General features: G+C 40.9%; 1 protein-coding gene across 8 annotated transcripts in view; it reads right to left on the bottom strand.

The window, feature by feature from the left end:
* Positions 1–4,852: 4,852 nt before the first annotated feature.
* Positions 4,853–25,947, bottom strand: part of Zmynd11 (zinc finger MYND-type containing 11) — an 88,323-nt gene continuing 67,228 nt past the window's right edge. For 6 of the 8 annotated variants that reach the window (XM_041630661.1, XM_041630660.1, XM_041630659.1 and 3 more), the window contains 11 exons: positions 16,745–16,822; positions 16,138–16,230; positions 14,131–14,218; positions 13,487–13,542; positions 12,650–12,727; positions 11,829–11,947; positions 8,842–9,049; positions 8,203–8,439; positions 7,331–7,603; positions 6,940–7,125; positions 4,853–5,186 (listed from right to left, as the gene is read on the bottom strand). In XM_041630661.1, the coding sequence (XP_041486595.1) occupies positions 5,064–5,186; positions 6,940–7,125; positions 7,331–7,603; positions 8,203–8,439; positions 8,842–9,049; positions 11,829–11,947; positions 12,650–12,727; positions 13,487–13,542; positions 14,131–14,218; positions 16,138–16,230; positions 16,745–16,822 (1,539 nt within the window). In that variant the 3' untranslated portion in view covers positions 4,853–5,063. The remainder of the gene's footprint in view (positions 5,187–6,939; positions 7,126–7,330; positions 7,604–8,202; positions 8,440–8,841; positions 9,050–11,828; positions 11,948–12,649; positions 12,728–13,486; positions 13,543–14,130; positions 14,219–16,137; positions 16,231–16,744; positions 16,823–25,947) is intronic. The other 2 variants (XM_041630665.1, XM_041630666.1) reach the window with 1 other exon arrangement.

The raw sequence follows: 25,947 nt of genomic DNA, 5'->3' as shown, positions 1-25,947 counted from the left end.
GATAAAGACATGGAGAAAGTAATAAAATACTAGATTTTGAAAGCTTGATACAAACTAAGAATGCAAATGACATAATTTTTATATCAGAGAGCTTGGCTAGCAGGCACAAAGCCCTGGGTTCCATCCTCAGAACCACAAGGCCTATGATCTCAGCTCTCTGGAGGTACAAGCCTGAAAGATCATAAGTTCAAGGTCAGTCTTGGCTACATAGTTTGTGGCCAGTCAGTAATATGTGAGAGAGACCCTGTCTCAAAGTAATAACCATAATTTTACACTACTTGCAAATTAAACAATGTTGGCGGAAGGTACTGTTTGTCTCCCAGCTGTCCAGATTTCTGAAATAATCACCCAGAAATCTGTACTAATATTGGAGAGAGCCTTTTGCTGGTTCCCGGCCGCCTGGCTAGCTTAGCCCTGAAATAATCACACAGAAACTATATTAATTAAATCATTAGCTATAGCTTTTTATTGGCTAGCTCTTACATATTAATTTAACCCATCTCCATTAATCTGTGTATTGCCACATGGCTGTGGCCTGCTGGCAAAGCTTTGGCATGTCTGACTCTGGCAGTGGCTCCATGGCATCTCTGTGACTCCGCCCTCTTTCTCCCAGCATACAGCCTAGCTTTTCCTGCCTAGTTCTGTTCTGCCCTTGCCACAGGCTCAAAGCAGTTCTTTATTCATTCACCAATAAAAACAACACATAGACAGAAGGAACTCCCATACCATATTTATTGCAATACTGTTTGACCAATAGCTTAAGAGTATTTCTAACTAGCTCTTATGTCTCAAATTAACCCATTTCAATTATTTCATATTTTACCACGAGGCTCATGGTTTACCAGTAAAGTTCCAGGGCAAGTCTGTCTCCCCTGGCGGCTACACGGCTTCTCACTGACTATACCTTCTTTCTCCCAGCATTCAGTTTAGGTTTTGCATCTAGCTCTGCTCTGTCCTGTCACAGGCCATAGCAGCTTATTTATTCATTAGCCAATAAAAGCAAATTACCGAGGGACTTCCAACATCAAAAGTGTTTGATGAGATACATTAATTTTACTTGGTTGTGGGTTTTGGGTTTTTTTTTTTTTGTTTTTGTTTTTTTACAGTATGGCAACTATAAAATGTACAGTTCTGGTAACATTCTATTTCCTTCTCGGCATTTTTGCTTTATGGAGTTTGTAGTTTAATGCAATAACACTCACCTGTGAATTTTCACACCTGGTCAGCAGACTCCGTATGGCCTGGACGTTCACAAGAAGCAGACAAAACTCCAGTCTTCCGTGCTGCAGACCCACTCCATGGATCCCAACCATTGCAGTTCCCTGGTGAGTTATCTATGTGGCTTTGAGCAGTCTAGATGAGATTACAGGAACTCTATTGTCTCTCTACATACTGATGTTTCATTAATGTGACCGAGTGAAGAATTAACCTGAAAATCAAGATAGTTCTAGACTCAAGGTACTTATAGAATTTCATGCAGTTTGTCTTACACATTGGTATATGGACCCATCACTTCTATTTTTCTGATAATACAGCTGTGGTCCTCAGAGTGGCACCACTTGGTAACTTGTTAATGATGCCTGTGCTGAAGTAGGACCTTATAGTGCACTAATCCAATGCCTCCTGACATCAGGTCTGTGCACCTCTAAACTGGAGACTACAGACAAAGACACGGGTAGAACTGTTTACTGTGCCCTCTCTCTTAGTGAGGGGCATAGCAGCTCTGGATTGGGAGAACAATGTGTGGGTGGAGTGAAGATGCCAGCTGAGGTAAGAGGATGACAAATATGACTCAGGGGATGCTGAGCTTGCCGACAAATGTCAAAAGGGCATTAAGTTTCTCTACCAGAGTTTGGCACAGCAGATGGGTTAAAAAATGAACTTTGCAATCAAACCAACCTGAGCTTGACACCAAGCTCTGTGGCTCACCAGTTAAACACATCTAGGTACATTAGTAAATCACTTTGAATTGACCTGTCTATGCTGCCTGGTCTTGAGTGGCCAGACCAGGGATACTGGTTGCTAGACTAATTAAAAAGCTTTCTTCTAATATGTTAGGATACAGGCACTTCCATGCTGTGTCTATTGCAGGTTTTTGTTTCAGCACTGGAAAGGTGCAAGTTGCTTATCTGTCTCCTAGCACACATCACCACCTCAACTCTGGCTGCAGTGAGACTGTAATTTAGTCTGCACTCTCATGGGCTCATACCTGTTCATGTATTTCTTAGTTGAAAATCTTTCTGAGCACAGTTGTTATGCTTAAGGTCTAGAATTAGGCATCTGAAGTTGTGTGTTTTTAGGACAGGTAAGCTTTTTGCTTAGAGACAGAGACAAAAATGAAGTGACTAGAATGTTCTGTGATGACTGTTGGAAGCTTCAGAATCCTACAGTAAGCTCAAACCTAAATCATCCCACCTGTGATTCTACTACAGGATGTCAGTGATAAGACCACACAGAAAACTACATGCACACAGGTTAACATTGGTGTGAAAGCCCCAGACTGGTAAAATGGCACCCACCTGCCATCCCAAGTGAGAACAGGGTGACCCTGACTGCTCAGCATTCTCCAGAGCTGGCATGAGTACATGACCTCATCCTTTTTCTGAGAAATGACCCAAGGTAAATATTGAGGTGAAGAGCTGAACAGGATCCATTTAATCTTCTTCCTTTACATTCATGTGTATGAATGTATTACCTTCAGAGTATGTGCATCATGTGTATGCTGGTGCCCACAGAGATCTGAAGAGAACACTGGGTTCCCTAGAACTGGAGCTAATGTGAGCTGCCATGTGGGAACCACACTCTGGTCTTCTTCAAGAGCAGCCGGTACTCTTAAGTGCTGAGCCATTGCTCCAGTTGCCCACACTGGTTTAATAGTCCCTACAAGCAGCCCATGGCTCTTGACCGACTTGTAGGTGTAGCTGTTTATGTCTGCCACAGAACACTGAACTAAAGCAGCTTATAGACAAGAATTGTTGTATTTTTAAATACATTTATTAACCAATGTTAACACAGTAAATGAAATCTATATATTGCTAGTCAGAGCAGCTTACAAAATGCCAGAATGCATCATAGAACTGGACAGCCACGATGGGTACTTACAATGTGCAGAGTGGCTTAACTCAACACCTTGATATAGCTTTATGATTGCAGAAAATTTTAATGATTCCTAAAACAATCAATTGTAATTTTATCTAAAACTTTTACAAAACCAGGCCACAATCTTTTTTTAATTTTGTTTTTTTTAAACACACAGTTTCACGCTGTAGTAACTTGGAAATGTGCAGCCGCGTCGACAGAGACAAGAAGCCAAAGTAACAGGAACCTCACTTTCATGCAGCTATCAGGTAAATAGTACATACTCTGGAATGATTTTACACCAAAAATATTCCCACAATAACTTGCTCTCACAGGGTGGATCGAAGTTTCAAAACCTGAAAACAAAGACTGTCAAGTGTCCTTGGTTGGGGCAGCGCAGCAGCAATGATGGTTACGCGGCAGCAAGGAGGGAGCGGTGGTGCCAAGTTACTGCAGTTACTGCGTAACCTGGTGGACTTGATGGGATACTGGTGGTTCATACAAAAGAGCGTGCTCCGTTGGGCAGTAGTTTGTCAATTAACTTGTGTTACCACCATCTGCAATAGCATCAGCGCTGGCTGGAGGAGGCTCACAGAAGACTCCTTAGCCTTCATCTTTAGAGTGACCCTGATGGACCGGAGAAAACTTTTTAAAAGGCTTTTCTCCTGACTCTTTCACTTCTGTTGTGAGTAATTGCTTTAATAAATATCAAAGGTCTAAATAAATATTTACAAATTATTTCTCTAACCTCAAAAAATAACTAAAGGATAAAGTAGGAATTTGGCTTGGTCTATGATCGGTCTTGGTGGAAAAACAACAAATTGTGAGATAGTTTTAAAGAAATTTAATTTTCCTGGTTGTCTTTTATATATCTATGTATATATAAAAAATGTTATTCAACTATCGATCCATTCCTACTGGTAATGTTTCTTAACCAGACATCCCGCAAAATACAGACTTTGTACAAATCACGGCATCTTTAATACAAGAAAAGTAACATGCACTAGTCACTGTGTGCAGTGACGGAGCTCGTTAGTAGCAATGACCCTCCCTACAAACAACAGCTTCTGTCACACGTAAGTGCTTTCTCTCTCTGAGTACTAACTCACACTCGAGGAGACACAGGGAGTAAGGTTAGGGTGGCCCTGGGGAGGGAGGGGGTCAGTGAAGAAACTCCATGCCTCAGCTGTATCCCACGTTCTGAGTACAGGTAGTTTTTGGTTTTTGATTTTTGTTTTTGCTGCTGATTTTGTTACAAGCACTCATGTCAGGACAAAGATGAAATGTGCAAACTTTAAAATTTAAATATTCATTTTTCTCTAAGATCCAGCTCAGTAAAAGATTACCCCAGTTTTCCCTGCAATTTTAAACTACAAGATCAAAGCTAATAATTTGTTATAAAAGTTATATATTGAAAAGAAATAATGAAAACACAATTGGGAAATATTTAAGAAAAAATATGCAGGGCTAGCCCTGCTGTGTCAACCCTGTTCCCTATATTCAATCGCATGCCGCCAGCATGGCCACAGGCAATGCCTGTGAACAGTGAACAAGCTGCACAAAACCAGCTCAGCAAGGTCACGTGTGGCCAGGTCATGGCCAGGTAGTCTGTTTTCTTCCGAAGCGTCTGCCGCTCTTACATTCAGCTCTGTTCTGTCTTTGTTAGACTCACTCATATTCACCTGTTGTTGTTGTTTTAAGATCTGTTGTTTAAAGGTTAAAATCTCTGTAAAACCTAAAAATGTTTTAAAATTTGCTGAAAATGCAACAAATCTTCAATTAGAATTTATTTAGAGTAATACCCTCCATTGATGTTACTTCAGCCCCCGAAAAATGCCGGAGGAGCATTAACAAAAGATTTAAACTACTGTGCAAAATTTCACCACGAAAAGTGTTTAAAGGCTGGTGCAAAATGGGAAGCAAATTCTAAACAATTTTGGCTTCTTGGAAACAAAAACCGCTGCGTGTGAGGGTGGCGGACGGGCTCATCTCTTCCGGCGGCAAGTGCGCTTGTGCTCTGCGTGCCAGTGCTCCTGTTGGCACTTGATGGAGCAGTAGGATGTATTCCAGCAGCAGTGGTACATGGCCTCCTCCTCACAGTTGTAGCACTGCAGGGCAGGAGGCACACATGAGACCAGGGCCAACAGCTCAGGGCCTGCTAAGTTTCTAAAGCTGTACCTACAAAGCTGTCTGGCTCAGGCTAGCCCACAGGTACATGATGTGCATTGGCGTGTCTCATGTGGAAGGACAGGAACCCACAGTGAGGGCTCAGGCATCTTCCCCACACTGCACCCACCTATCTCTATAGGCTTGCTCAAGTCCACTAACTCCAGCATCAACTGCCACCACCACCCCAAAAGCTGCTCTTCCCTCACATTCTTAACCTGTCCTGACTCCCTAAGGGCATTTGTAGTTCTGGTCTCCCACCCATCACGTCACATCCTTCCACTGCATATCTATGAAGGAAGCTCTTTATTTGCTCTGCCTTTCAGGGAAAAGTCACTCTTGCTACTGAAAGTTTCCACAAAGGCCAGCTGGGTCTCAAAGTGCCTAGTGTTGAGGCTAGACCATTAAACATGGAAGAAGAAAGGAGGGAATGTTCATGCTTGAATCTTAAGTAGGGCTGGTGAGCTAGCAGCTGCACCACTGTAGATGCCTGCCAAGAGGATGAGCAGGAAAAAGCACGCTGAGCTTATAACCCACAAGACTATAGAGTGGTATTCTGCACACGGACTAACAAGACACACTGAGGGTCCAGAACACTCGCCTATGAGTGCAGAGGCAGGAGGATCTCTGTGAGTTCGAGGCCAGCCTGGTCTATAAGAGCTAGTTCCAAGACAGGCTCCAAAGCTACAGAGAAACCTGTCTTGAAAAAACCAAAAAGCAAACAAACAAATTAAAAATTCAACCTTCCAGTTTTCTTCTTGACTGCGTATTTGTTTTTACTTTCTGTTGAAATTAATATTTTGAGTTTTGTGATTTTGCTACATCAACAGTGGCAACTCCTGCCGTATTGCTGTTGAGAAGGTGAAGAGAATCATGTCTTCAATAAATCTAGTGTCCTATGTAAGACAGAGTTACCAGTGTGGTGTCTGGGCCTTCTGGAGCTTGCTGGAGCACACCCTGCCTATGTCTACCGTCTCCTCAGCCAGTTCTTCCCACCGAGCTGCCTAGACAGCTTCTGCGTATGTGCCAGGATGCCCTTGTCGTTCTTGCTAAGTCTTTATAACAATTTTTTTGTACCAAATACTTTATGAAAATTTTACATATATTTACAGAATCTTCATAATAGAAGCTAGGTAAAAGGAAAAATTATCATGAAATGCTATATAGAATATTATTTAAATTGAAACCAAATTAGGAGCATGAGGGAGAATTGTTCCCACTAGGTAGTTCCCTCAGAGCTATGGGGCTCTATGTGCAGGAGCCTCTATCCCAAGGGGAGGGAAGGTTTAGAATCAGGACTCAATGACACTTCCAGTCAAGCTGAAGGAAGGCGATCGCCCAGCAATGACATGTTCTTACTGTAAGCATAAGGAAGGAATTTCTGTAAACTACTGTAATGTGAAATGTCTGGAATAGGGACATCGCTTGTTGGGATACACGTGCAGTTTTTCAGTTTGAAGACCATTAGACATCTCCAGATTAAAGTCGTCTCCATTGCTCGAAAAGCTGCAGATGACTGTATTGTGTACAACAACGTCAGCTCTGCTCAGGAGGGGTTCGAGGACATCCCCTGAATGCTCTGGAGTCACAACTACTCTTCGGGGCCCCGTCTGTGTGCACTGCACTTCTCTGTTGGAGCTGACCTCACCACAGCCGACCGCCTTCCCAGCAGTGCTGGGGACAGTTACTACTCACCCACTGCTTCTTCTTGGTCTGAGAAATGAGCTGCTTGTGCTGTGTCGCTAGCTTCTTGATCTCCTCTACAAATTCTTCCTTACACTTTTCCTTCACCTGCTTACACTTTCTGTCCATCTCACCCTGCACGTTGGCTACAGCTTTATTTACCGCTTGTCTTTTTTCTTCTTCCATTTCAGAACGCAGCTGAAATGAAGACAGCAATAGACAGGACACACAGGTAAGCAAAGCCTCACTGCTGAGCTCAGGCTCTGTCCCCACTACTTCAGTACACACAAAAGATGTTAGCAAGAAAGCATTACTAATTACAACAGAATAGGAATACTGGCTCAGCCGCTCCTGCGAGAAGCTGTTCCACTCTCCTCTGCCCCCCAGCAGTGCACAGCCCCACCTTTTCCAGCGCCTCTCGGACCACTCTTTCTGTTTCACGCTTGTGGTCCGACTTCATCCTGTCTTTAAAGTCATTAAAAATTTTGGTGTATTTGTCGTGGCACATGCTCTGACAGACGCCATCACTAGTAGTCTGGGTGCTTCGATGCAGCATTCTTGGAGAAGAGGCACTTAACTTCTTGGTCTGGGTTGACACTGACACCTTCTCAATTGGCTGAGGCATGGTGGGGATTTCCTGGCTGGAACTTACTGCTTCCGTTTCTGGCTCTGGCTCCTAAAGTGTTTAGAAGAAAAAAGGACATTGTAACTCACCCAAACTCAGTTAAGAGAAAAATTCAGTGTTTGTGTGTGCACATGTGCATGTGTGTATATACACACATACCATACACACACACATACAAATGCTGTTAACAAGCAAGTAAGGCTGGTATCTTGTTATATTTTTTCACAATTAAATACATCTTCCCCAAACACAACCAGTAAATAAAAAGTTAAACAATTAATAGTGTGAGAAGATTCTAAAAAGGATTTCATTTATAATTTCACTATATATTAACACAATGGATCTTACTTTTAAAATAAAGTTTTTGGTTTACAAAATATAAAATCATTATCAACTATCAATAGATTTGCTAGAGTCCTAAATCACACCTCACTGAATGTGTCTGGCATGTACCCAGATTTACAATTTTAAAACATGCTCAGATCATACAAAAAGAAAGCTTGACCATTGTCTCCTTGTTTTCAAGTGCTGGCATGACTGGTTCATCAGATAACTGCTCTGTTGTACACACTGCCATGAAAAACACCAGGTTCTCAGGAAACGCAGCAGCACCCTGCTCGCTCCCCGGCCTCTGCTCCACGGCTGCTTACTGGGGATGGAGACTGTGCACTCGTGTGCTGGTCGAGCAGCAGTCCACAACGACACGAGTCGGGAGACTGGGCCTTAACTTGACGGACATTACTTGACTGTCTTGACCGTACTTTCAGACTCTTTCCTCTCTCGATTGCCACCTGGACACTGTGAGGTGGGCAACTTACTTCCTTTTTGGGCTCCACACTCTGATTACGTCGTCCTTTCTTTGCTCTTGGTTCTTGAGTGACCTTCAGCTGTGGGCATTATAAAAGTAATATCTTATTATTCGGCACCCTAGGAAATACCTCTGTGCTGAGAATACTTGTAGTGGACCCGCAGGTAGAAGGGAGTCCTTCCATCCACTCAGCAGCCACTTGCTTCGTTATTGCTGTGGGTTGGTGATGGAAGAGCCTGTGGACCTGCAGAGCCGAGCAGCGCACTTACTCTCCTCCCACCGGCTGGGTCAGGCTCCAAGTCGCTTCTACCCACTCACATCTTTGCACTGGGGTGCTTACTTGTGCAGAGCACTTTACAGATGTTTGTATGAAAGGGAAAGAAGATGTCAAAACCTGTTTATGACAGTGAGGCATGTATACGGAGGTTTCTGCATTGAAAATGCAGAATAATCAGGACCTTCTTACCGAGACATCACTCACCTGTTCGTTACTGGTGGACGAGATACTGGACTCTGCCTCTTCCTCACCTCGGTCCTCATTCTTGGACTTCCAGAACCTGCCTTCACGGAGGAACCGCTGATGTAGTTCCAGCTCATCACAGGCCTTTTTCCAGCCCATACTGCGCTTCACATGCAGTCGGTGAACATTGACCGTGATATCCTGAATGTTTTCAGAAGGAATCCAGGCCCTACGGAATGGATTGGGAGATGGAGTGAGAAACAGCGACAGTGGTGGAAAGGGTTCAGAGCGTGGTGTGGACTCTGCCTAAAGTGAAGAGTATCTGCAACAACTTGACAAAGGCTGACACTCAGGCTTAACAAACTCTTAGCCAACAGACAGGAGGTGAGCAGTCAGTTCCCAGGACATGGTGACTTGCTCACTGTCTTTAGTCACCTCAGCTCACCACTGTTCATAGAGACACTCATCAGTCTTTTTAAAAATATATCTATTGTTTTGGATGATGTAAGCTAGCAGGACCCATCCAGTTGCATGCTGATCACATTATGGAACCATTTCAAAATGCACATACTTTTTCTTTATATATGTATATGTGTGTGTATCTATTTACAATGAGGATATTAACTAAGTATTAACTAAATTACATTTGTGCTATGCTCCTGTGCGTTAGACAAACCAAATTAACACATGAAGCTGGGTCTTTATTCTTTAGCACAATGCAAGCCCTCAGAAGTGTCTCTGAGTTACAACATGTACCAGAGATTTGAAAGTAATGAACAGGAGTGTGTGTGTGTGTGCCAGTACATGAGTGCATACACATACACTGACTGGTACCTGAAAGCATGTGATTTATGTTCCTGATAAATAGTGTCTCTGCATTTGTGACAAGGGTAAAGGTGATGTAGAACATGGAAGTCATGTGCTCCTGTTGCACAGGGACAGTCAGCAAAAATGTAAAAGTTTGCTGCTTCAGTGAGGATCCTGTGGCAAGGTGTGCAGAAAGAGTAGGCTGATCACCTACCAGAATAGATGCCCCTTCCCTTACATTCTTAACAGAATTTAAAACATTTCCATGCATAGGTGTCAGTTTAAATTAACACTGAGTACTCTGAGCTAATAAAAATCAAGAAGTAAAGACATTCTACAATTAAGGCTAGTTTAGTAAAGTAAAGATGGATGAACTGATTCTGTGACTTACTACTTATCCAATAACTTTTTTGCTGGCTCCATCAAAAGGTCTGGCTGCCTTAAAGAAGCTGAGTGGTCCAAAACAATTGACCATCTTGCAGATCCTAGAGAGACCTACTGCTGCAGATCTATATGCAGGCAACAGCTGGCCTCTCCTGCATGCTAAGTCAGCCTTAGTCTAAGTGGAATGAGTCCAAAATTATTTGCATAATTTTCTGCCTCCTATGTGTAATACAATATACTATCAAAAACACATTTCTCAAAACTAACAACTAGTACCTCCTCATGAGCCATTGTTTTTTAGTGCTTAATTCATGATTACAATCTGTTTATTTTCAATACATAAAATACCCTAATAAAATAGAATTTTTACTGTGTCCCCTAAGCAATCATTCATGTCATATTCTATCCAGATCAATAATTCTGCATTATATGACGGAATAGCAGAGAGACCTATCTATCTGGAAGTTCAAAAACATTCTCCTCCCCCATACTCCCGATATTAACTTATAATCATCACTTTGAATACTGCCAGCTAGGTGCTATGCTTATGTCTGTATCAAGCGTGCACGAGGAGTGAGGTCACAACTTTCACAAAGCTCAGAGAGCCTGGCTAGTGTATCTGGATGACAGAGCTGGTGCAGAGACTTGGACAAACACTAACAGACACTGACTTACCCTACTGGCATGTGGACAGTGCCCTCTTGTGAGAACATTAAACTAACTAGATTTGATGTGAGAAGCCTTTTATGCTAAAACTTACCCATTCACCAAAAGCTAAAATGTATTAACCTTGTACATTGTGTCATTAGTTTTTCTTAACATAACAACAGTGTCTGCTAGGTGTGTCTATATGAATGAGAAAACAGACATTTAAAGTACTCAAAGGATATAGGACAAACTATAAACCAGGAGAGAAAAATACAATCCTTTGTTTTGAATCTTCTCATACAATACTGCTCTATGCCCCAGACACTATGATCTAAGGAGATGTTCAAAGTACATGCACAGCTGACTTTTTTTAAAATATTTATTTATTTATTTATTTATTATGTATATAATATTCTATCTGTGTGTATGCCTACAGGCCAGTAGAGGGCACCAGACCTCATTACAGATGGTTGTGAGAAACCATGTGGTTGCTGGGAATTGAACTCAGGACCTTTGGAAGAGCAGGCAATGCTCTTAACCGCTGAGCCATCTCTCCAGCCCCACAGCTGACTTTTTATGTCAATACTGTTATATCCTAATTTTTAATGCTCAGTGTCATTGGGGCCTTAACTCACACTGAGAACAGTATAATAAGTGTGCCATCCTATGGGTTGGTATCTTTCTATGAAATATATGAAGTAATTTTATAGTCAGCTTCTTCTTTTAGAATATATAGATTTTATGTATTCTACATATATAAGTTTTGAAGCCCAGGAGTAAAGATGATGCTTTGTAATTGGTCCCTCTCCTCTACACTTACTGTGCTTGTCCACATTCTTAGACTGATGCTCTAATCCCAAGTTAATTATTTTTGCCTATTAATAGGGCCACAGAGGAGACACAAATGCCACACATCTTTACAGTGTGGGATGGACGTGCCTGTCTGTGGATCCACACCCGACATGATGGGTTCAATCTCAGCACAAGTGTGTTTATACCTGAGGACCAAGTATTCCACTGTTTTCAGTAAAATTGAAAAACTTGCATAAATTATTACCAGCTACAGGCATATGCTGAATTTGAAATAAACACAGCACCCACTGTCTCTAACAGCAGTCAGTACACATGCATAAGCGCAGCTCTTGCTATTACATGAGTTTAAGAATTACCTCTGGTGGTGGTGGCCAAAGAAGCGGACATCAACTTGATTGTCTTCTTTCTGCATGACTTTGGCTGGCCAAAACCCAAAACCTTTCATTTTAGCCCAAACCAGCTCATGATTAGGTATCTGAAAATGAAATGTCATTTCTTTTAATATTGAATGACTTTTTAAATAGAGAAGCGTGGATTAAGAAAGACACCATCCATTTGGATCTTTCCTTTTAACTCTGAAACACATACAAGTGTTTTGTTTTTCTTTTGCCATCAATATAAACAATAAGCTTAAGAGAAGGTAGAATTATGGGCTATTTGCCAGATTAGACAGGAACTGGGGTAAAGTTGCCTCTAAAGTCAAGGGCCCTGTGCATGATAGTAGTAAACAGAGTGCCCTGACTTTGCTTCTGTGCCCAGCATCACCTGGGTATTTGTTAGGAGAGAAGAGTTTGAGGCCCCACAAGTCCACCCAATGTCAGTGTCATGGGATACCCTCAAATAGCCAGAGGCTTTTTTCCATTTCAGAGGAGATGATGGAACTACAGACATAGCAAAGCCATGGGTCTCTTGTTGAAAATGAGAAGAAAAGCAAAGACTCACTCTCCTGTCTATCAAAGGACCCCGTGTATGGTCTTACTAAGAACTCCATTTGAAATTCGGAACTGAAAAGCAATTATTGTTATTTTCTCATGTTTCATTTGTAAGTATTTATTAAGGCCACAGGTACTATGATGTAAAGAAATATATTTCACAGGTATTATCATTTCTAAGTAAACAGGAAGTAACTGTGATCGAAACGGTACTCTATCAATGAAAATGACAAAATTCCACATACGCAAGGATAGCAGAACCAGTTGTCGGGCCGTGCGTTTGATAGATAGAAGCAGTTCTTGCAAAGCTGCAGCTCATCCAGCTGAAAAGCAAAGCAATGGTCTGAGCCACACAGCAGCCAATGTGGCTGAGAGGGACTGACAGGCAGCTCTCAGTCAGGTCCTGACTAACCTAGTACACTTAAAATCCGCTAGGATGACAGGTCCTGCCATGCCTGTGGAAGACATGCAAGGGTGACAGTACCCTTCCCTCGCTTGCACACTGTTTTCTTCATCACTGTAAAGGCCACTTGCGTTATTTCCTGTTGTCAGCCTCTCTTCAGAAGACAGCTGTCTATACACTGGAGTCTATACCTACATCACCGATACATTCCTTCTAACACACTGTCTGGTGCACTGTAGACATTCAATAAAAAACTGTTTAATAACTAAAAAGGAAATATCGAATTTGAAATGAAGAAATCACACTTCTTATGAGAATTTTTACAAAATTAATATTTACAGGTGATTCATTTACTGTATGCATATGCAACTGGGTCTAATAGAAGGCACATGTGAACCCTCAGTCCAAGTTGTGACTCTGGCTGCAGAGTGCAATTTGTTCACATCTCACCAACACTCACATCAGCAACAAACAGTGCTTGAAAATTACTAGCTAAATCTGCCACCATATCCTTAGTCACCTGTTACAGAAATATTTTGTTTGTTTACTTTCCATGTTTGGCAAACATGGAAATCAAATTCAAAGGAGATGCCATAATTAAATGTAGCAAGGAAGGACAGAAGCCTTAACTAAATTTAGACTAAAAGAAGTTTAATTATTAGGTGTGAATGGTAAGTACCTCATGACACGTGTCTTTATATAACATCCTCGCAATGTCCGCTTGCTCACTGTCTGCTGTAATTGAAGATAAACACAACTTATCATCAGTACTCTAGAAACTGCCACCATCAAGTCAAGTGACCCTATTGTCATTTCAGTTTACCAAATGGAGACACATTCAGCAAAACACACATTTTATGTCATGTTCAAGGGACAAAATAAATCCTACAGGCAACTTTCAGTTTTACATTTAACACAACCACTAATTCTCTAGGTAGAGAATGACTTCTTGACTTTAAGAATGAGATCTTAGTGGGAAAGTATCAGAATTAATGAAATGCCTGGAGAAACCTCTTAGCTAAGATAAAGCAAGTGAACGTAAAGAATACATTTCACTAAAGATGTAGCTCAGAGGTAGAGTGCTTGGTTAGCATGCATGAGGCCCTGGGCTAGCCTCTCATCCTCAGCACCATTTAAAAAAAAGTGAAAGAGTGTTTTCCCCATACCACTGCCATCACCTCTGCAAGCCACACCAGCAAGACGCCATCAGTTTAAATTCCAACATCATTACTCATGCATGAATTACAAGGAACCGTGACAGATATTCTCAACATGGAATTTAGCATTTTCAAGACTGTATACAAAAGAGAAAAAGGATTGAACCTCCATAGAAAATCACTGTGTTGTGGAGAAGCAGCTGTGCATCAGCTTTGAATTCCTCATAACTCCGGTATTTTCCCTCGTTCACTTTCTGTGGGGGTAAAAGACAGAAGGACAAATGTGTTGTGAGTGACAGGACTTGAGAAGAGGACAGAACAGAATCTGTCAAGTTGACATCAGGACTCCCGCTGTTAAGTGACAGTGCCGTAAACAGTAGTGTGCCCACTGTGTTAACTCCCCACAATGGCCTTCACAGCTGCTACACCTCATCTAACAGCAGTGGTGGCAGCTGCTGCTGAGCTTTGTCAGAAAATGTTCAGATGAGAGCAGGACCACACATGCCTGCCATCTTTCTAACAGCTGGATCAAGACCAGAAAAAGGAGCTGTTAGCCTCCACAATAGTCACCAAACCTCTAAGACAGTGGCTCTCAACCTTTCTAATGCTATGACCTTTTTATACAGTTCCTTATGATGTTTTGACCCCCAACCATAACTTCTTAACTGTAATTTTGCTACTGTTATGAATTATAATGTAAATATTTGATCCACAACCCACAGGCTGAGGACACTGCTCTAAGTAAGGCACATGCACTAGTTTGCAGTGGAGCTTTGAGAGTTCCTCTATAGACAAAGCAACACACAGCTTTCTCTACATTGATGAGACACAAAAAAGACTCCTTCAAAGTACATTTTGTAGCTCTGCTGTTGGTGGCCAAAGAGGGTAACAGAATAATTTTCAGAGCGTTTTTCTCCCTTGCGGGAAGCTCAAACTTTTTCAAGTAGTGTGTATATAGCTAAGCTATCTGGGAATAGCAGGAGAGCACCCCAGTGATTTTGGCAGAAAGATGGTTAGCAAGGCCAAGGCCGCAAATGAATCCTCACAGCCCAGGCCCCTCCCACGTACTTTATCCCTGCGCATGCAGCTTCTTTCCTGTATAGTTTTAGTTCAACTGCCATTCCTTCAATGGAAATTCCACTTCTCCTAGGTCATACATACCCTACAGGAAATTATGTTCAAGCTTTGATGCCTGACTTCCCTCCCTGCATTCCTGCCTCTGTAAGGCTGGGGTACACCAGGCACTGAACCTGTACAAGCCCTTGCCCAGACTTAAGTATCTCCTTACAGTAGCCCCCCAAAGCGCTTCCTGTTGAGTTCTGTTCTGAACCATGACTCATATTTTGGATTTTAAACTGGTAAAATCATAAAAATCTTGTCTTTTTGTTAACTCTCCTATCAGGACTTGTGCTCATATTATTCAAGGACAAGGCATTAACCCAGCTAGCATCAGCCCATTGTACAGGGAGCTGACAGGATCTAGAAGCCTCAGGGAAGAATGATGGCAGTGGGTCAAGAGGGTTTTGGCTGGAAGGGACTAGAGGATCCCAAGCACTGAGTGTGTGTGTGGGGGGTGTATCTTTAGATCCTCATGCCTTATAATGTAGCACAAAGACAAGACCAAAACCTGAGATATATGGGCAGCACAAATTGGACTTGATGGTTTTTTAAAAAAGGCTATAAAGTTGGGTCGGTAATTAAAAAGAGGGCTTGAATCTGTGAGGAGTTTGGGTAGAAGGTGGTCAAAACTCACTGTTTGCAATTCTCAAAAAGTACTAAAATATACTTATGAAATATATATAATAGAATTACTTCTTTTAGATTTAACCCTAATTTTGTTCTTTTTATGGTTTCCCAAAACACTAAATCTAGTCTACACCCTAAGTTTTACCTAAAACTCCCAAAGCACACTGCTAAAATAGAAACTCATGTTAGAAATCAGTACTTTACATACAAAATGTCAAGCTGTCCCGCTTCCTGTAATCAACAAATATCAAGATTCTAGCTGTAAGTGGTTAAAAGTCGGGTCTTTTAAAATTTGCATTAGACTGTGTGACAGTTAAAGGCACAAATGCACAACATACCGTCACACCACAGCCACCACCACTGTGCATGCTACTTCCCCTCTAACTTGCTAGACACATGGAAGTGGAAATAAAAGGAGCCAAGTTACCTCTTGTATGGTAGGGACATCAACAGCTGAATGGACCAGCCTCCGGTACATTGGATGCTTACTGTCCTTTCCCTTTTTATTAAGGTCTATAGCCTAAAGGGTTGTTAAATACATAAAGGGATATGTAAAACATCAATTCCTGAAGCTCAACGTATTTTATAATCTTACAAAACGTCCATCATAATTAATGGAGAATGTATAGCTAATGTAATGTGCACTTTTCAAGGTTTGCAGAACAGCTATTTGAGAAATGCCACTTCATTTTAAATAGCAATAGCCAATGCAAACATTCATTTGATAAATTAACTTTTACATTGTGTCTTAATTGAATGTAGTCAATTCAATGCTTGTATCAAACAAAACAAAAGACAAAGTCCAGTCCAATACAAAAACATTTGTTCTAGAAAATGAATAAAACAGCAACCAAATTTGGTAGTACAGGACTATAATCCCAGCACTCAGGAGGCTGAGGCAAGAGGTTCACAAATTCAAGTCCAGTCTGGACAGCAGACTGAGACCTTAAGACCAAATATGCCCACAGAACCTGAGAACCACAGTGGGAGAGAAAGCAAGCCTGGCAAGATGTTGGGGACCCAGCAGCACTCACCCTCTCCTTCATGCGGGAGACAATGAACCTCAGGTAGGTGCCCATCTCCTGCTTGTTTGAATGCTTCTTCTTAATGCTCTGGGGAAGAAAGAAGAGGCCAAACAAGTCTATCATTCATGTGTCCATATTTAAAAGGCAGAAAAGTAAAATGGACTAGAGCAAATACTTTGTTAGATAAAGTCTATGATATTTGCAAAACATAAGTAATATTTCTCTCAGTAAGGAGGAAATTGGGAAATATGTAGTACTTGACATATTGCCTAAAAAATGAAAATTTTATCTCTTTGATATTTCAAAACTTCAAAGCATTTTCTGAAAGGGGGATATAACATATGTAACAGAGAATCTCTATGTTTACTAAAGACCAATGGTTAAAGTCTTTTAAGAAACACTCTAAATTGATAGTACCAAACAGACAATTTCAATATATCACGTTTTGTTAAAACTTTAACCTGTACATGGAGGGTACACTAACCTATCTGCTTTTCATGCAATATGCCAGATTAATGAAAATGGAAATTATTACTGTTTAGATTATTTGATTCATCTCTCAAGAAGACTGGATTTCACATTTCATGTCACTTCTAGACATTCGGGAAACTAGGACAAACATCCCTCTGTCAGAACGGAGGCACATGCTAGGCCAAAGATGGCATTGTTACATCACACTGCAGAGAGATAGATGGGGCTAGCCCTAGTTTTAATGGCTGTCACAACTTTTCAGTCACATGATTTTCAGTTGATATCATTTCTATTAGAAACACACAGGAAGTTATTCACACAGAGAAAGTCATTTTAATAGCCTAAGCATGGAGAGCAAAACATTTTCAGATTCATTACCTATGCATATTGAAATATCTAGTAAAAAGTTGACAATTTACTATCTAGAAACAATCTCAGATAATTCTTTCATTTCTTGAAACAGGGTCTCATTATATAGGCAAGGTTGGCCTGGAACGTGCTATATACTAGCCTGGCAGTGAACTCATCTGGCTGAGTGCTGGTATTATAGGCCTGTGTCATCCTTTGCTCAACATTTACCATTTAAGACCTAGCTTGCCTTCCATTTGCATTTCTCACCTGGACTCTTTGGCAAAGTGAAGGCACACTCCATGTTTCCCTCTCAGCCCTATGGCCTGTGCCATCATCTAACACAAACAGATGGAAAGTGGTTAGATACAGGGGTGAGGAGGGTGAGACAAGTGCTTTTCTCCCAGCATGCAGGAAAACAAGTCTACTCGTTAAAAAGAAGGGACCATGGAAACACATGCTCCTATCCAGGTACCCTGTCAGGTCTGTTCTACGCACTGTGGACACATCATTAGCACTGCTGAACTCAAATGAGAAATGACCATACAGTCATGTACAATACAACAGATAGCAGACAGAAGTCTTGAAATGCTATTTGACCAGGTTACAGTCTGTAAGTCGGTAACTCATTTCAAGGAAATACACAATCAACCCTTCATGTAGTACTAAAACACATTCACTAAACACTGAACCTAGCCCTGCACCAATCAAATGCCTGTCCTCTCTGAACCTTCCTTTGAGTTCCTCAAGCCCAGCTGGATTGTCTGCAGCCACCTGACTGGCGACAGTGGCCTTGGCTCTTTCAACTATGCTCTAAACATAAACTAATGGTATGTTTCACTTTGTTGGCTTGAACCTAAGCTCTTTTGATGCCAGTGCTGCACAAAAGAAAAGAATACAATGTCTACCTATGTGCAAAAGTCAGATGGAACTGAAATATCAATACAGCTAAAATATCTCCACTAGATTCTTCTGTCTTTAAAACACTTTGGAACAGCATGGAAATCACACTGAGGTTCAGGGAACTCATTCTCCAACTCGCTCCCATCATCACCTAGCTTAAACAGAATCTGAGTTCAGTTCTTTCTGGCTTTATCTGCATGACCAAGGCTACTGATCTGTGTAACCATACACAACATTGTCTGGGGAAAGAGTGAGTCTGGAGCTTTATTGGAACACATAGTAGTACAGAGGGTGACAACTAGCTCTTACACTGTTTAAATTGGTTTTAAATACTCAGATGCCTGGAGTATTTAAGTGCAATTAGAAGTGCAGCTCTAATAAGTCTAGAAAAGTGACTATCCCAGAAGGGTGTGACAGCAAACAGCTAAGTGGCTTACTTTCAAATATAACCTTCATACATTACACCAAGAAACTCTTATCCTTGCCTGAGAAGATCTCCTCAGGTTTAGACATTCCATTGTAGTCTATATCACATGAAAACCAGCTAGAAGCTTTAGAAATAATGTCATTATCCATTTATATGAAGTTCTAGAACAAGAAAACTCTCCTGTGACAGAGGATGGGAAGGGACAAGAGCCAGCTATGCTGAAACATGCCCCATATGGTCCTCAGATGCCACACAGGGACCTGTGTGTGCCCTTCGAACAAAAATCTTTCCTTAAAAGATTTTTAAGGAAAAATAGATAGCCAATGTCTATCTATAAGCCACTCCTGGGGTTCTGACTGAGCGGGTTGAAGGATGAGACTTAGGTGTTCACAGTCTATATGCTGTTCTCAGTGTGACCCATTGCCCAAGGACATTAATAAAAAAGCAAAAAACTACAGGCACAGACTGGGACAGCAGTTGAAATTTCACCTTTTGCTGCTCTACTAAATGTAAAGTGGTGAATCTTCAACAGCTCCCTTTGAAGGTTACTTCACAGTCCCCCTGAGTCTGTTTTTTCAATCCTTACCCAGTTTTGGTCTGCTGCTCATAAAAGAAAGTGTTGTCTTCTCATGGTATACATCAAAATTTGGTTGGTTATAGTTTAAGCATTTGTGGGTTCATTTTAGCTACTAAAGCTGCAGCTTTAGTGTCCTTGGTCCTATGGGGCTGACCCAAAGGAATTTCACAGACAAACCAGATCAGTTTGAGGAGTTCATGGTTTTTACTTGAAACCCAGCCCTCTTTTCTGATGACAAACAAGGATTCTGTTCTAGATACTGAAGCTGCTCTCAAGCCTTTTGCTGTATACATTTAGTCCTGCTGGTTGTGAGCTCAGAGCTGTGTCTGGACCCACAGCGTGATGGAATCTCCCTCCACAAAAGAAGGGCTTCTCCATGGAAACAGAATCTCTCCCAGGTATGTATGAGAATAAAATGTAGACTGCGATGTTTATACACCTGAGAGGCTTGCAGGCTTTCTTTCATTATCAGGTATATTTCAGGTTTACTATTTCATAAAAGAAACCCACAGAAGCTGTGTGTGATGGCACATGCCTTTTAACCCCAGCACTTGGGAGGCAGACACAGATCTTTGTGAGTTCAAGGCAAGCCTAATCTACAAAGAGAGTTCCAGAAGGGCAGCCAGAACTATACAGAAAGACTTGTGTCTCAAAAACCAAAAGGAAAAAAAAAAAAATCCACAGGGCAAGACTTCTGGGGACCCCTGTAGGAAACAGAAAGAACTGCCTATTGAGGCGTGGACACAGTATTGCAGTGCGTGACCATCAGGCCACCCACCAATTTGAGTAGTCTGAGGAAAAGCTACTCCAACCCATGGAGGACTCACTTTTAACATAAACATGACCGTCTGAATCACTAAACAGACAGCCCTTGACCAAGTCCAACTGCTGCTGACCCATTCAACACACAACAGAAAACAAACAGCCAAGTCAGAGTGCCACCTATCACCCCCCCCACACACACACACACACACCTCTTTCTCTCCCTCTCTCTCTACTCCTTCACTGGTTTGAAGATTATACTTGTTCTCCTCGGGCAGGCCTTAGCCCTCTTCAAAGTGAGTAAGACTCCATTGACATGGCTCTCCCATGTCTTAAGAGGTCAATCCTGCCTAATTATCAAACACAGCACTAACACACATACAGAGGTCGAAGGGCAACTTAAGGAAGTTAGTTCTCTCCCTGCACCATGTTAAGTCCTGGGAATGGAATGCAGGTCCCGAAGCTTGACAACTGAGCCCTCTTGCCAGCCCTCTTTTTCTGTCCTAGCCAAGGTATACACTATACCTGTTCTGTTTTTAAGACAGAAGGCATCCAGACAGTGAGACGTCTGCCTGCATAGCTCCACATCCATCCCACCCCATAGCACATATTTTATACTGTGGACAAGAGGAAATTATGTACTTTCTGTACCTCAATACTACAAACACTAAGTAAGTTTTGCTTAAGATCTCACCCATCTGTCTAAGAATCAGCCTAAGAGTTACCTTTTTAGATCCTGAGCGTTAGAATAAACTTCATGGGGCTCAATGGTTTTACTTATTAAGAGTTCTTATCTTTGTAGAAATCAAACCTGGGTTTGATTCCAAGGACCCACCTGATGGCTCACAACCATCTGTAAATCCAGTTTCAGGGTATCTGACCTCTTTGGGTTCCAGGCATGCATGTGGTGTACAGACATACATGCAGGCAAAACATCGACATGTACTAAATAAAAATAATCTAAAAAAACTATAATAAAGTCTAGTTAAGTGCTAACCAGACTTTGAAAGAGAAGTCACAAGAATCTAATACCCTGTTGCCCAAGACATGACACAATGCCCACCACTCATTTCCAAGCTGTTTACTCTAACACTGTTACATTTGCCATGGAAATGCAATATATAAATCATGCAACGTCTTTTCTTGCCAGGGTGGGCTTAGGTAGCTTCTATAGTGATTAGATAACTATATGCAGGATTTTACAGTTTTTGTGTTGGACTTCTTCCTTTTTCAGAGTTCCTATTGCTTTTTTGTACAGCTAAGCCCATACCAAGCAACCAGGTCACCTGATGACAGTAAATGGTTAAGGCAGAACCATGTTAAAAGTAATTTCCTACTTGTTTTAATTAAATTTATAGGATGCAGGTGTCTTTAAAAACAAAAATATGATCAATGTTCATTATTTTCAGTATTATGATTATTTACCATTAAAAATTTACTTAAAAGTCACATCTCCATTCTACATTTATTAATATGGAACTTGAAAGCAAAGGTATTTATTTACTTTGGGGTGAAGATATTAATAAACTGCCCATATTCATAAAAGTGGACTGACCAAAGAACAAGAGTGGCTATTTCAAAGCAGATACACAAAAAGGTATTTGTACATAAACCACTTTCATTTATCATTTGGTCTCATTTCACTGTGAGTATTAATTGCATATGATTTTTCTTCAGGAATCAGAAAACATTATACTATCCGTGTCCCCAACACATGCAAGAGGTACAGATGCAACTCGCAGCTCTTCCTGTGAGACAGTTTTCACGTGCTTCAACACTGCCGGCCTTGTGGCTTACTCCCAAACCAGGATCCCCAATACTTCTCCACATAGACGCTCTGGGGCCAGTTTAGTGGACAAGCTATGTCCCTTTGGGCCTTCCATCTGCCTGATGGGCACACTGCAACCCATATGGGGCAGAAAAAGCAAGAGGGGGTTAATACAGGTCTTAAAAGTTAATATTAAAAGGCTGGTGCCTGAGGAAGCCAAAGACACCAGGTGCCCTGGAGCTGGAATTGCAAGTGGCTATGATCTACCTGGGTGAGTACTGGGAATTGAACATGGTCCTCTGAAAGAACAGTATGCTCTGAAGCACTGAGCCATCTCTCTAGCCCATTAATATGATCACTTCTAAAGTTTTTTGGTTGTTTGGTAAAATCCGTCCCTTCTGAGGATGTTTAGAAGAAGCTGTGGTTGCAGGGAAACTTTAAAAGCCATTCCCCTAGGCAGGAGGCCTTGGAAGGAGCTTTCTCAGATCACAGTGGACTTTTTAGGCCAAGGGTAAGGGAGTCACATGCTACAAACTCAAGAGAACTTTATAACCCAGACCCAAGACATGAAATAATAATATTCTCCAATATTCAGCTTTTTTGTTTTGTTATCTGTATTTCCTATGATTCCATAATTTACTACTGAGCTACATTCATTTATCATGCAATTCATACACAAGCATAAATTTTTCACAGAAAAAAATTCCACGCAAATATCTTGGAAGGAATGACTATTTTCCAGGTTTTTTAAAGGAGATACTGTAACAATCTTATCTTTCATTCCTTAAATGGATCCTTTCATTCAAAAGTATTGTGTGATATATGTGGTGTCTGATGTGCCTGGTGTGTTGTGGTGTGTGTGTGTGTGTGTGTGTGTGTGTAGTAGTAGTAGTAGTAGTAGTAGTAGTAGTAGTAGTAGTAATAGTTTGTATATCAGTAGTATGTGTGTGCATGAGCACTACATGAGATGTAAAGAGATGCAGAGTTGAGTCAGATGATGTGATGAAATCAAGTGGCATTGATATTATTCCTTGTGGGCAAAATCTCAGAGAAGTATTCCATCTGAGGCCCGGATACAGAGAGAACAAGGAGCTTACCATGACTTCTAATTACTCTCTTCCTGATATTTATTGACTATGCAAACATGGAACACACTTGCTATCCTATCTGCTGCCAATGGCATGTTATAGTTCACAGATGAAAACTGTGTGTATGAATTTAAACTGTGGCAATAACATGAATCTACAACTCCTCCAAGTCAAAAAAAAAAAACACCCTAAAAACAAGATAACACAAAATGCACTCATAGGAGGATGATGATGTTGAAGGAGGAGGGAAGACAGGCCACTCCGAAGCCCTGTCTCCATCTCACGGGAACATACCAACTGTCTGAAAAAAAAAAAAAAAACACTTTACTTGCTTTATGGTACTGCTCCCCTCATTAATTTCCTGATGTTCTATGGGGTGTTAGAAGAGAGCAAATGTCACACTCTCAGATATTAAATCACTGCTCTCACAAATAGGACTTGCTACAGAATCTGTACACTGGGAAGGAGGGTCTGTGCAGACCATTCTTTAGACCATTCCTTTAGAACTCTTAAAATAATAGGCTCTCATGGGGAGACAGAAGCCAGGCCACTTTGAGAAAGGTGACATTTCACATTGGAAGATGCTTCTCTTGGGGCTGTACAGGGTTTATAATGTGAATGTTTGAAAACAACACTATCTGCTATGGTGGTGGAGGCTCACACTGGACAGCACCAGAGACCACTACCACCATGGCAGATTGACAGGGAACACTATGCCAAAAGGCAGTGTGGTGCCACCCTAGCAGGCAGTTGTGGAGTTTTTAATGACAAACCACCTTGCCAATATATTAAACAATGTTCAAAAGTTCCTTATTAGTATATCTAACTATCCTAAATCTTTTTTCAAACTTTAAGAGGAAAAGGTAGATTGGAAAGCTGACTGATTGTAACCATAGTTGCTAATTTAAGTCTGATGATTCCCAGATCTCTTAGTCCAAGAACAATTTCAGGGTATTACTATAACAGTCCTGTGAGTCTTACCCCAGAAGCTTAGAGACTAACAAGAATGCAGTGCACAGACAGACAGACACAGACACACACATACAGACAAACAAACACACACAGAGAGAAAGAGAGAGGGAGAGAAAGAGAAACTATGATACCAAAGAGGAAACTGACTTTGTAATTTGGAAACTATATATAAAAATAAAGTGAAGTGAAAACAAGACATCTGACAAAAACCAAATGGTCAGTGAAAACTGTTGCCATAGGCTGTGATGTAAATGGGTACACTCATACACTCTTTGAAGGGTAAGTTGTTGTTTTAGCAAATAATATTAATGTTCATAACTGTCAGATTTAAGAATTGCAGTCAGTGAACTCATCCTACCAAAAGTGAGCAGACAGAATCATGTATACACAACACACACACACACACACACAAAGGCTTTATGGAAAGTACCATGAACTATATTGTGTTTTAAAGGTACTTCCTTTATGTAAGTAAAATCTTCAAAAGAGTTATCAAAAAAAGGATTTTTTTAAAGTTTTGCTTGGTAAATTTATGATCATTTCATGAAAATGAAATGTAAAGCAGCTTCATGAAGAAAGAGCGAGTGCAGTGTTCAGAAGCTGAAACTGGGCACGATTTCAGACACAGTGCTTGGAATGTCAGTGTAGGAAGGGAGATGGGCGGCGCATGAATACACATTCATAAGAACTGGTCAGCTGAGGGACATGTGGCTTTTCTCTACTGTAAGATGTACAAATAGGATGTCTAGAACACAGCTGACTGGAGACAAGATGACTGTATCAATAGTGCACACAATTTACACATACAAACACATACGCACAACATAAGAAGTCTGAAGAATATTTACATACAGAAAAGGAATTCTGTGAATTTGCTTTTCTTATTTTACTTGCATACTTTACAACAAAGTTTTAAAAAATGACTTTAAAATACCTTATAAATTAATAAGCTCACAGGAACAAGAGTATAAAACTAGACAGTGAGGATATTTTTCTCAAAGTAAAATCTAATTAGACAGACATTCATGGACTACTCTTTAAAAAACAACTGGCTGTTTCTGCAAAGTGTAGAAAGCAGACATTCTAAAGGACCATTCTTGGCAATGTAAAATTCCTAAGTTAAGCATGAAAACTGGTAAAACTGCTCTGATTGAGAAGGTGCACATTGTCTTCTCAGCTTCCAGACCTGTGAGAGCACAGCTGGGGGAGACAGCCTGGTCTCAGCAGTGTCTCAAAACGAAGAAAGTCTTCGGAGATCGACCACTTATTAGGACATGTTTGCTTTACACTTTATTTTTGTAGTAATGATTGGCTTCTGTGTGCTGTTTTGGCCTGACTGGAGATAAGGTTCTTCTCTACAAGATTCTTTGTGTAACAATTATCCTATGTAATTATCTAGCATCCCATGGAGGGAAAAAGAGACTGGAAAAGTTGATTCTAATTGGAACCACAGTTCTAGAGTTTTAGTCTGTGAACCCCAAACTCTTTTAGTCCAGGAATATTTCAGTATAAACACTCATTTGTTAAAGAAGGATTTTATTATAATTTGTTTTAAAACTTAAATTAACCAAAAATTCTACCTGATACACATTTAAAATTCCATTACAACTTTAAGGCTATTATTTCTTTTCATACTAGAAAAAGAATCAGTAGCAATTATCTTTTTTCTGACCATAACTATTGAAACAATAGAACAGACCTAACTTACAAATGATTTCTTGGGCGGCTTCAGAGCTGAAGGTAAAATTCCCCACTTTCAGTCCCAAACACAGGCTTTCTGAGTCTTGTTGAAGTCTAGGTCACAGACTATACTATATATACATAATTTAGGGTTTTGTGTAACTTACACTATCATTTCCATAAGTACCTTGTATCATAAACACATCCAAACTGAAC

The sequence above is a fragment of the Microtus oregoni genome, unplaced genomic scaffold (assembly GCF_018167655.1).
Source record: "Microtus oregoni isolate MIOR12 unplaced genomic scaffold, Mior012 000035F_ref0000213, whole genome shotgun sequence".
NCBI classification, from domain to species: Eukaryota; Metazoa; Chordata; class Mammalia; order Rodentia; family Cricetidae; genus Microtus; species Microtus oregoni.
This window is presented reverse-complemented; position numbering and strand designations above follow the sequence as displayed.